Below are 11,784 nucleotides of genomic sequence, written 5' to 3'. Positions count from 1 at the left end.
GGGGGGGGGGGGGGGGGGGGGGGGGGGGGGGGGGGGGGGGGGGGGGGGGCTGTCAGTGCGACGTCCACGGCCACAGGTGGGTAAGATTTGAAGCATGCCGATTGGGATGCTTGGTCCAGGGAGGGCGCCGAGGCGTTGCGCTGCGCAGGCAACACCTGGGCATCATGGTGCCCTGGCCACTTGAATCCAAAGATGGGGCCAGGCTTGTTTGGATCGAGCAAATTCGATAGTGCTGTGACAGCACGAACAGCTTCTCTGAGGCCGCAAGTGTGACTAATTTCCTGATCAGCATGCTGCGTTATGCAGGCAGGCATGAGAGGCATGCACTGGCTGCCCATGGAGGAAAAATGGGGTGCATTGCACGATGCACAACAGATCATGTGTGTGCACTGCATTTTTTGGGGACTTGTGACGCCGGCACTGGCTGGGCAGCGAGTTGATGACTGCAATGGGGGCCTCGAGCCTGGATGGCGGGAGGATGGGGTTGAAAGCCCCACGATTCAGCGGCAAAATTCAGATGCATTTGTTGGAGACACATCAGATGGAATTTCACAACGCAGCCAACCTGGGCAGGTGGCGCTGACCGACAGTTGACGGGGACAAGGCGGTCATGCGGCTCAACACCTGGTCTTGTCCTGAGAGTGCAGCCTGGCGCCAGCTCCACTGCTTTCTGCATGCACGTGTATACAGCAGCAGCAGACAAAGGGGGCCTCCCCACTCAATCCAAAAGGACGCACCCGCGTTGTATTGCGTGATTGCAGGGTTCAGAATCAGGGCTTAGCCACCAGGGTCAGGCCGGATGCAACCAACCCAACATTGTCACGCGCACAGAGCCTGAACCTGTACTTATTGACGTTGGCAGCAGCAACTGCTGCCACCACCGCCGCGCCAGACTTGCCGTCGGCCGAGTAGGTGATGGGCAGGCTGGCCACCGTGGACGAGACAGCGCACTTGGATGGCGGCACAACGCCTGCCGAGCTGTACACCAGGATATAGTCTTTCACGCCTGAGCCCTTGACCTTGCTTGTGGGGTTGTCCGTTGCGGCCGCGTTGAACGTGACAGTAAGGTCGCCAGTGCCGCTCCCGCCACTGAACTTGGCACCCAGGTTGATGAGGTTTGCAGCCATTTTCGGCGCCGTCTTGTCGAACAAAAACGTTGCGCTCGCCGGGCCCCAGGGCTGTTTGTCTGCTGAGGAATTTCGGAAGAAGGCAGTCACTGTGCGCTGGCCCTCCACGATGAACTTGAGGGGCTTGGTGGCGATGTATGGCTCCCAGTTGAGGCAGTTGCTCGCCGCAGCAGGTATTCTCCTGGTGAGGCACCTGGGGAGGGTGCAGATGGGGGCGCAAGAGCAGCCCACGGGCGTTGAGCTTGCACGCTGTGTGGGCAACTTGACTGCAGCTCCCGAAGAGCTGCCAAGACTAGAAGCGCTTGTGCTGTGAGCCAGGCTGGCTGGGCGAACGCAGCAACCACGCTTGCCGTAACATGTGTGCGCGCGTGCACACATTGCTGACTGCCTGCAATCCATCACTGTGGCTTGCTTGCAGCGCTCAATAGAGACAAAGCCCCCGATGAGCCCGGGGACAGAACCAGTATGCAGCCTTGAAGCCTGTGTACACATTTCCTTCACCACTCACATCTGTTTTGCCACCGCCGTGACAACAAAGACCACTTTGCTTTGCTTGGTGGCGGTACTTGTAGGGTCAGCCAGGCCCAGCAGGCCCGATTTGGCGTCCAACCCAACTGTGGCAGAGCCGGGTGTGCCAGAGGTCTTGTTTGCTGCATCTCGGATCCACACATACACTGTCTTGGTGCCGTTCCCGGATGGCAGGGTCCAGGGAGTCGGACTCTTAAAAGGCTGGAAGTTGGTGCAGGTCGGTGTATCAGATATGCACCTGTGGTGGATTGACCAAGCCGGGATGAAGGCACATTCAGGATTTTGTGCGGTTGAGCAGCAACAGTGAGTGTTTGGAGGCAAGAACTGGCGGAGCAAGCTGTCAGACTGAAGTGCCCAGCGCAGCACCTTGAGCGTGCAAAATTTTGACTGAGCCTGTTGGCCCAACATGGGCGCAAGGCGTATGATATGTGCATGAGCCGCCTACGCACGATTGCCGCAGTAGTGCTGTATGATAGTGTGTTGAGCGTTGGTTTATTATCATACTATGTTGGATCACTCTATGATGATTATGATCATGTTGAATGCAATTTGATTGTTTTGTTCAGTACAGATGGTTCAGCTCAGGAAATGCCTCATCTTGCTGCCTAGAGTGATTGCCCCACCACACAGGCTCGCTCACATAGCAGAAGCGCTTGGTGTGATGATCAAGGAGACTTCTGTAAGAGGAACACGGGCCACCTTCAGCACCGAGCCCTGGCTGATCACGACGCTGGGTGGCGCAGCCGTGGCGCCGTCCACAACTAGCTGGATGCGCGTGGTGGCGGGGATGCCCAGCGCCTGGGTGACAACAGCTCCAGTGACCGCCCAGGCGTCAAGGACAGTGGTGCTCAGCAGGTGGCGCCCAGCCAGCGCCAGCAGCACCCTGTGGCGTGACACCTCGCGCGTCTGGCAGTCGGATGAGCAGGAAAACAAACACCCTTTGATGATTAGTTGTGAGGCACGTGGGCATCTGGAGCTAGACGGCTGTGGTCAATGCGCCACACAGCGCAAGCCCATGCACGAACATTGGCATGCCCCATCAGCAGTGGGCATGACGTGCTCAGCGCAAAACAGTGCCTGTGGTGCCTCCGGCAGTGTTGCATCTCACACACCTGGTACACCACATAGAAAGCATTGTCCGTGGTACCCCCCATGTTTGCCAATCCCTGAGCAACCTGCAGGGCCTTGCTGGAGTCACCCCTGATGAGAGGCCAAACAACAGGCAGGGATGAGGTCAATGTGTCAGATTCCAGCTTCACAAACACGAAAGGGTCCTCAGCAGCGACAGCCACAGCCAGTATTGTTGGGCAAACGCAGCTTCAGTTTTGCCGAGCAAGAGCTGCAGCTCACTGTCTGCCACCCGATTTTGTCTGAAAGGTCAACTCACCACCACGCTGTTGCTTGTAGCAGATTCATGTTGCCAGCGGGGTCGGAGGCAAATGTGACCCCTTCGACCGCCACCTGTATGGTTTGACCGTTCACCTCCACAGTTCCAGCGACAACCTGGTGCAGTCAAAAGGGGACAGAACGTTGGAGAGGAGGACAGAAACATGAGCATTGCGTATGCATCCCATGGGGGAGTTTTCAACAAAATCAGCAGCTGGCACGGCGAATGCAGTTGCACACGCGCCTTTCCCTGGACCCACCGGAGATGACGGTTTCTCTGAATGCGGTGGTCAAGCATCACGGCCATGGTTGCGAGCGGTCAGGTAATTACCAAGAAGTTGGGCAGGATAAGAAAATGGGTGATGGTGGTCGCACTTCACCTGGTGGCCTGGCAAGCCCGAAGCTAGAGACGGCCCAAATTTGTTGTTGATGCTAGTTTGAAGCTTCCACTCCCCAACGGCAATGAGCATAGCAGGCAGGAGTTGAATTCCACCTTACCATCACAGGTCTTCCCATTGCCCTGATAGCCGTCCTTGCAGGTGCAGGTGTAGCTGCCCGCAGTGTTAGCGCAGTCAGCATTGGTGCTACATGCAGGGGTCGTCAATGCGCACTCGTCAATGTCTGCACAGGGCAGTAGTGATTGGCAAGTGAGGGACATAACATGAGAGTGCGGATCGTGAAGGGGGAGCGTGCACAAGTAGGATGTCTGGTACACAGCAGCAGCGCGAGCAGCAGCATCACCAGTATCAACAGCATCACCACAACCACCAGCACTCGCCGCAGCAAGGCGTCACAAAGGCATAAGCGGTACAATTGTGGTGCAGACGGTCTCAAAGGTTGCGCGTGGCAGTGCGTTGTGAGCTTCAAATTTTCAATGTCACCTTTGCAGCCGGTACCAGCAACAGTACCATCACCACTGTAGCCGCCAGGGCAGGTGCAAATGACACTGCCAGTCGCGGTGTTCAAAGAGCATGCAGCGAGAAAGTTGCAGGAGGCATTCTGAATTAACGTACACAGCGGCCCCATGGGACCTGCAGTGAAACGGGCAGGCAGAGGAATGAGCTAGGGTGAGGCATGCTCAAGGATGGTCGAAGGCTGACGTGCTTTAGGTTGCCACCAACAGTGCAGGGCAAAGAACAAAAGCACGTCACATACGCCTGCAATTGCAGGGAAACGCTCCACCAGTGGTGCCGAGGATCGTCGTGTCCTGGGCCTTGCTGAGCAGGCTGCTCACCTTTGGACACGGTGATTGCAACGCTGTCAACCTTGGTGCAGCCTGCAGTGCAAACGAGTGTGAAGCCAGCCGACCAAGGCACGAGCCGCACAGTTGTTGAGCGGCACAGCTAGAGTCGGCTTCATAGTCACCCTCTAGTGTTGACAGTGCCACTGATGATAACAACACAGCAGTCGTGGACCTCACGAGCGCATATGTTTGCAGCAACATGACAAATTGAAGGCGATCATTCCAGCAAACGTACCGCCCTTGGTGGCCTGGAATTGGATGGTGCCGACGCCAACGGGCAGAGCGCTGCAGGTGAGGGTTGTGCCCGTCTTCACTGTGCAATTGGCCCAGTCCGAGGTGACATCTCCGATGGAGAAGGTTCCAAGGTCGAAGATGATGTCAGCTTTGCCGAGCTGGGTCACAGAATCGGCTTGTACACTCTTGTCAGCGCCAGCATTGATGGTGTAGAGGCCACAGTCTGCAGACCGCAAGGGGCCGCGCATGGGCACGCGTGATTCGCAGCGATGCATGCTTGCCTTACGAACATAGCAAGGGGACCTTGCGTATGGGTGCAGACGAGCTTGGACGATTGCCACCTACTGAGCTAGCTGGCAAAAAATTGATCCAACACAGGCAAGCAGGATGGTCAAGCAGCAGGATCAGAACATTGCCCCAACAATCAACCTACTGTTCACAGGGGTCATCACAGAAATTTTCACAGTAACTGTGCTCTTGCAGCCTGCGGGGACGTCAGCGGGCGGGGCAGGCCCCATACAGAAAGTTGGGATGGGCCAGCCCCCGGATAATCGCGTCAGAAACACGGTGTTGTAGATGCTCCGGCGCAGGCGACTTGACATGACGGCGCACACGTTCCAGTGCCTCTTGAGTTCCAAGGCGTTCCAAGCCAGCACTTATGTTCATCACTTCCTGTGCACCCTTGCTCACCAGCCTTGTTGGCAGCAAACTTGACGGTGGTGTCACCAGTGTCCAGGCTACTGCAGGTCCAGGTGGTGCCAGCCTTGAAAGTGCAGCTGCTGCTGTTGGTGGTGATGTCACTTGCAGTATAGCTGCCCAGGGAGAGATTGATGTCGGCAGTGCCCTTTCCTGTGGTGCTGTCCGCCTCGACAACGGCATCAGCGCTGGCATTTAGGATATAGGCGCCGCAGCCTGGAGTGCGGGAAGTGTTAGGGGACGTAATGAAATAATCTAGTGAATCTTGCTTGTGTGGCAGAATGCTATGCAGGGGCCAGCACATCAGGCCTAGAAGGTGCTGCTGACTCAGGTCGCACGAGTACTAGCCAAGCCAGCCGTCATCAAAACACAATCTTCAGCAGCAGGATGGCACTAAATGCAAGTGCCCTCCCAGCTTGTTTGATCGACCCGCCCACTTGTTACAGATAATTTGATTGTATCCACGCTCTGGCAGCCTGCAAGAAAGGCGGCAGGAGAGGCCCACAAAAATGGGAGGGTGGGTGAGCCAAAGCCCAGAGGGTACCCTGTGTTATGGCGCCGAGGACAGGCAGGTTTCTTGAATGCTTGGCAGGCGTGCACCTTTGGGTGAGGCCCGCTTGTCCACAGCATTTCCTCCCCAGCATGCATGTGGATCCTTGTGATCATGAGGATCAACGCACGTGCTGGGGAGAAACATGATCCTCCGCATCCCCGTACCAGACGACATGACCCATCACCCTTGCTCACCAGCCTTGTTGCCAGAAAACGTGACGGTGGTGTCACCAGTGTCCAGGCCACTGCAGGTCCAAGTGGTGCCGGCCTTGAAGGTGCAGGTGCTGCTGTTGGTGGTGATGTCGCTGGCGGTGTAGCCGCCCAAAGACAGACTGATGTCAGCAGTGCCCTTCCCAGTGATGCTGTCTGGCCCAACGGTGATGTCGGCGCCAGCATTGATGGTGTATGCGCTGCAGTCTGCACAAACGGGAGTAGGGGGAGGACAACGGGCATGCTTGGTCGCAGTTAGCACCAACATAGCTTTGCGAAACAGCGCGCAGCAAGGCAAAGTCAAGTCAGGTGGGTGTTGACGACTGGAATAGATGTGCGCTGGTTCAGCCAACAGGCCTGGGAATGATCCAGCACAAGCTAGGCAAAACATGGTGGTGCATGCAGCAGGATTTGTCCACTGCACCGTACTGATATCATTATGCTGGACGACTGATGCATTCATGCACCAGGTGACCACCCACTTGTCACTGTGATCCTGACAGACTCTGTGTGCTGGCAGCCTGCAGAACGGTCACAGCAGTGAGATGTGCCCAAATGAGAAGGTGGCTCAGGCCAAAGTTGTCCACCAGATCATCCCACTGTACCGACTCTGGCGCAGGTGGCTGGTGTGGGTCAGGCGCTGTACACTAAAGAGTGCTTTAAATGCCGCATGCATTTGCAGCCCCCACCTCTGGCCACCCTTGCTCACCGGCCTTGTTGGCGGCAAATGTGACGCTGGTGTCACCGGTGTCCAAGCCGCTGCAGGCCCAGGTGGTGCCGGCCTTGAACGTGCAGCGGGTGCTGTTGGTGGTGATGTCGCTGGCAGTGTAGCTGCCCAGGGAGAGACTGATGTCAGCAGTGCCCTTGCCCGTGAGAGCATCGGTCCCGACCGTGATAGCAGCGCCGGCGTTGATGGTGTATGCGCTGCAGTCTGCGGAATTGAGGAGTTGATAGTGGAAACTTGGCATGCGTTTTTGGCAGCCGCACATGCTGTCACAACCGCGCACAACAAGACAAAGGTGGCCTGGTGGGTGTTGATGATGACAATGTTGTTGGATGCCCTAGTTCAACCGGCACGCCCAACTTTCATTCAGCACAGGGAACAACAGGGTGGTGGGTGCACAAGAATTCGTTCGATGCGCCACCCGTTGACCACCCACTTGTCACAGTGATCTTGACAGAATCTGAGTGCAGGCAGCCTGCAGGGACGGCACGGCGGTGTTATTGGCCAAGATGAGAGGGTAGCGTAAGCCGGAGTCCAGCGGATCGCTCTATCGTACTGGCTGTGGCGCAGATGGCTGGTGTCAGCTATGAATTGAGTACTTCCAGTGCCGCTTGCGTGCACAGCTCCCACCTCTGGCGCCCTTTGCTCACCGGCCTTGTTGGCGGCAAACGTGACGGTGGTGTCACCAGGGTCCAGGCCGCTGCATGTCCAGGTGGTGCCGGCCTTGAAGGTGCAGCGGTTGCTGTTGGTGGTGATGTCGCTGGCGGTGTAGCCGCCCAGGGAGAGACTGACGTCGGCAGCGCCCCTTCCCGTGACGGCGTCAGCCCCAACAACGACGTCAGCGCCAGCATCAATGGTGTAGGCGCTGCAGTCTGAAGAGCCGTGGGCAGATATCAGGGAGGTGAGCTCATAGCAGTGGTTGCTTGCGGAGCAGCGCAACTAGGGCAGAACCTATTGCAGTGATTTCAAACGGCTGGGTTATGGGAGCTGACCCGCCGCAGAGCTCAAGCTGAACCGCCGCAGCCGCTGGGGCAGGGGCAGGATGAAGGTCTTTCTGCAAAGTCCACGAGCTGCATTTTCCACGCACCTGAAACGAAAACTTTGATGGTATCTGTGCTCTGGCAGCCTGCAGGGATGGAAACGGGACGCTTCCAAATGGTAAGGTGAGCCAAAAAATTTCCACACAGCAGGGACGGTCTGGATTGAGGACTCTGGCACATGTGGCCAGGGGCAAGCTGGACATGCAAGCGCCTTGTGTGCAGCAGGTTGCATTCTCACAGCCTTTGTGTTGATCCGCACCACCCTCAACCCTGATGGCGCGGCCCAGCTTACGCACTTACCGGCTTTGATGGCGGCGAACGCAACGGTGGTGTCACCAGAAACGAGGTTACTGCAGGTCCAAGTGTTGCCATTCTTAAAAATGCAATTTGTGTTGTTGATTGTGATGTCACTGGCGGCGTAGCTGCCCAAAGAGAGTGTGATGTCAGCTGTGCCTTTCCCAGTGATGCTGTCGGTCCCAACAGTCACATCAGCGCCGGCGTCGATGGTGTAGACGCTGCAATCTGCGCAACGAGGAGCGCGGAGGTGCATCCCAGGCGGCACGCCATATTGGAAGCACCAATAAATGTGCTGAAACAGCACAGAGGAAGCAGGAGGCAGGCCTGGGTGCTGATAACTAGAGTGCAACGAATGACAGACAGCTGGGATGCCGGTCCTGATGAACTTGGCCTAGCACAGGAGAAACATGGCAAGGAACACAGCACAATTGCAACGATTCCCCCCACTGCACGCTCAGTATGCGTACTTGTGACAGAAATCTTCACAGCATCTGTGCTCTGACAGCCTGCAGGGACGGCAGGTTGCAGGACAGGCCTCACAAGTGGCGGGAGTTGCTGCACTCCTGCATGCAAGTTTGCTGGGAAAATCTCCAACTTGCATGTACAAGGGGGTAGTGAGCAAGAGTCGCGCAAGCAAGGACGCTTGCATGTATGGTGTCCGTCCGAAACGAGCCATTTTCAACCTTCATCAATCGTGCGGACACATCGCCACACCCTGACTCACCGGCCTTGTTGGCAGCAAAACTGACGCTGGTGTCACCGGTGTCCAAGCCGCTGCAGGTCCAGGTGGTGCCGGCCTTGAAGGTGCAGCTGCTGCTGTTGGTGGTGATGTCACTGGCGATGTAGCTGGCTAGGGAGAGATTGATGTCAGCAGTGCCCTTGCCCGTGACAGCATCGGTCCCAACAGTGATGTCAGCGCCGGCATTGATGGTGTAAATGCTGCAGTCTGCGAATCAAGAGGCAGCAGGACGCAGGCATGGGGGGCAGGCCATGCCCACATGTGAGCGACTACTCGCGCTTGTGTCTCAGTGTCGAGCAAGGCAGTTGGGCGCTGAGAACTGGGTGGTTGGTAGCTATCACAGCACAATATGATCCGCAAAGTGAGGACCCTCAGTACAAAGAGCCCGAGCAAAGGCCACTCGCTGCACCGCGCGCGCACTTGACACAGAAATTTTGACGGCGTCTGCGGTCTGGCAGCCTGCAGGGATCGTCGGACAGGCGGCAACGGGAGGGTGGGGTAACCAAAGTCCAGCAGGCATGCATAATTGCGGAGGACTCTTGCACAGGTGGCTGGCGAGAGGTAGGCCAAGTGGACGGCTTGTGCTCAGGGCCGATTGCCTGCCCTGTCGGCAATGTAGGAGTCCCAAATCCCGGGCACAAAATCCTGTTGCCTTGCTCTCACCGTCCTTGGTGCCTGCAAACGTGACGGTGGTGTCACCAGTATCCAGGCCGCTGCACGTCCAAGTAGTGCCGGCCTTGAAGATGCAGCGGGTGCTGTTCGTGGTGATGTCACTGGCGGTGTAGCTGCCCAGGGACAGGCTGATGTCAGAAGTGCCCTTTCCCGTGGCGGTCTCAGCCCCAACAGCGACATCAGCGCCGGCATCGATGATGTAGGCGCTGCAGTCTGCAACTCAGGGGGCAGCAGCAGGGAGAGGGGGCATGGCATGCCCAAACATGAGCGACAGCAACATGTGCTGTTGGCACAGCGTTGAGCAAGGACATTGGGGGCTGAAGAGTGCAGTGGGTGAGAGCTGACAGAAAAAAAATGTCAGCCGGCACAGCAAAGACACTCAGGGCAAAGATCCTGCAGCAGCTTCCACATGCTGCACCGCCCGCGCACTTGTCACAGAGATCTTGACGACGTCTATGGTCTGGCAGCCTGCAGCAATTGCGGGACGGACCGCGAAGGGAAGGTAGGGTCGCCGCAACCTAGCAGGCATGCTTGACTGAAGGGGACCTTGTCGCAGGCGGCTAGCGTGCGGCTTGACAAGTATGCTCAGGGCTTGCTTGCCCTGTTCCAGGTGTTCCCAATCCCACGCGTAAAACATCGACATCTTGCTCTCACCATCCTTGTTCGCGGCGAATGCGACAATGTGCACCCCAGGAACCAGGTTGCTGCAGGTCCAGGTGGTGCCGGCCTTGAAGGTGCAGCTGCTGCTGTTGGTGGTGATGTCACTGGCGGTGTAGCCGCCCAGGGAGAGATTGATGTCAGCAGAGCCCTTCCCGGTGACGGTCTCGGTCCCAACAGTGATGTCAGCGCCAGCATTGATGGTGTAGGCGCTGCAGTCTACATCGCATTTGTGGAGAAGTTTGTGGTCCATCACCAGGCCTACGACAGGTATGCCTGCACGCAGGCACGGCAAGCAGGCAGGGCAACAGGCGAATGGTGCCGGGGCGTGCGTGCGCTGCTCACTCACTTGAAACGGTGATTTGGACGGCCTGAGCTTTCACACACGCTGCAGCGGTTGCATGCAACAGCGAACGATTGTTGCTTGATCAGGGAGGTTGCAAGCCTAGCAAATTACTGTTAATCCATCCAGGTCAATTGTCGTGCTGCAACAGCCACAAGTGCACGCACCCCCGCATAGCGGCTGCGTCGGTCGACACCAATATGCCAGACGCCTTGCAAACAGGCTACGGCTGAGCAATTACGGGAAAGTCACGAGCCAGGCGTTGGCGTCTGGCCTGCAAACTCACCATCCTGGTCGGCGGTGAAGGTGACCAAAGTGGTGCCAATGTCAAGGCCGCTGCAGGCCCATGTTGTGCCTGTGTCATACACGCACTTGGCATTGTTGCTGCTGACATACTCCGTTGAGTAGGTCCCCAAAGTCAACGCAACTGCAGCGGCTCCCTTTCCAGTGATACCATCAGCCCCAACAATACTGTTGGTGCCAGCAAGTGTGTAGGGGCTGCAATCTGTGGTCCAAAATGAAGGGGCATGAGGTGGGGCATCTGTGGGCTGTGATGTTCGGCAACTGGTGGGAAAAGGGTTGATACAGTCACCACAGACAACGTATTGGAAAGTTTGCAACTGTGTGCGGCATCACTCCACATGCAACTCAATATGACTACGTTGCTGTCCAGGTACTTGCCATTCACACGGCCATTAGCAAGTTCAATCTTGCACGTTCCAGTGTTCAAGTCCCTGAGCATGCGCGTAGATGTGCATGTACATGTGTGTGTGTGCATGTGTGTGTGTGAACACATGGTGTATGTGCACGTGCTGACCGTGCGCTATTTCTGGCATGACAACCTACACGTTGGCGTGCGTGTGTGTGCATAATTATCGTGGTGTGTGATGCATGTGTCCACACATCCTCAACACATAGTTGGATATAGGCACGCCAGGGATCACATTCTCTGAGAGGTCCATGATCTCTAGATAGAGTGTGAACAAAAGGCACACAAGAGGACGCGCGCAGTACCAAGGTTGAACAGTAAATCAAGCACAATCATCAGCATCCTGCCCAGATCACAGCCTGCATTGCAAAATTTCAGCACCGCATGTGTGACAATGAGTAATGAAAGCAAAAGGCTCACCAATTGCTCTGGATAAGCCAACGCTGGATGGTACCGTTGATGTTCCACGCCACATTGTAGAAGGGGCCGACACTGTTGTACCTCGTCTGGCCAACAAAGTTCCAGGCACACTTGTCTGGTTGTTTTTGTGTGTGTGTGTGTGTGTGTGTGTGTGTGTGTGTGTGTGTGTGTGTGCGCGCGTGCGTGCGTGGGTGAAGGGTGGGTGGG

The 11,784-nt window shown here is 56.8% G+C and overlaps 1 protein-coding gene across 1 annotated transcript; it reads right to left on the bottom strand.

Moving 5' to 3' along the window:
- Positions 1-770: 770 nt before the first annotated feature.
- On the bottom strand, positions 771-10,827 carry MNEG_2073 (hypothetical protein; the record flags this gene model as incomplete). The annotated part of the gene is made up of 19 exons (XM_014049446.1): positions 771-1,320; positions 1,636-1,741; positions 2,348-2,561; positions 3,535-3,662; positions 4,276-4,317; positions 4,520-4,741; positions 5,209-5,430; positions 5,962-6,183; positions 6,686-6,907; positions 7,137-7,175; positions 7,351-7,572; positions 7,788-7,826; positions 8,041-8,262; positions 8,762-8,983; positions 9,197-9,235; positions 9,440-9,661; positions 9,878-9,916; positions 10,103-10,324; positions 10,821-10,827. 19 exons carry the CDS (start codon positions 10,825-10,827, stop codon positions 771-773), a joined length of 3,201 nt encoding a protein of 1,066 aa, XP_013904900.1.
- Between the last annotated feature and the right edge of the window lie 957 nt (positions 10,828-11,784).

Source organism: Monoraphidium neglectum (genome assembly GCF_000611645.1).
Source record: "Monoraphidium neglectum strain SAG 48.87 unplaced genomic scaffold scaffold00225, whole genome shotgun sequence".
Taxonomy (NCBI): domain Eukaryota; kingdom Viridiplantae; phylum Chlorophyta; class Chlorophyceae; order Sphaeropleales; family Selenastraceae; genus Monoraphidium; species Monoraphidium neglectum.
The sequence above is the reverse complement of the archived record's forward strand: the minus strand, read 5'-3'. Positions and strand labels throughout refer to the sequence as shown.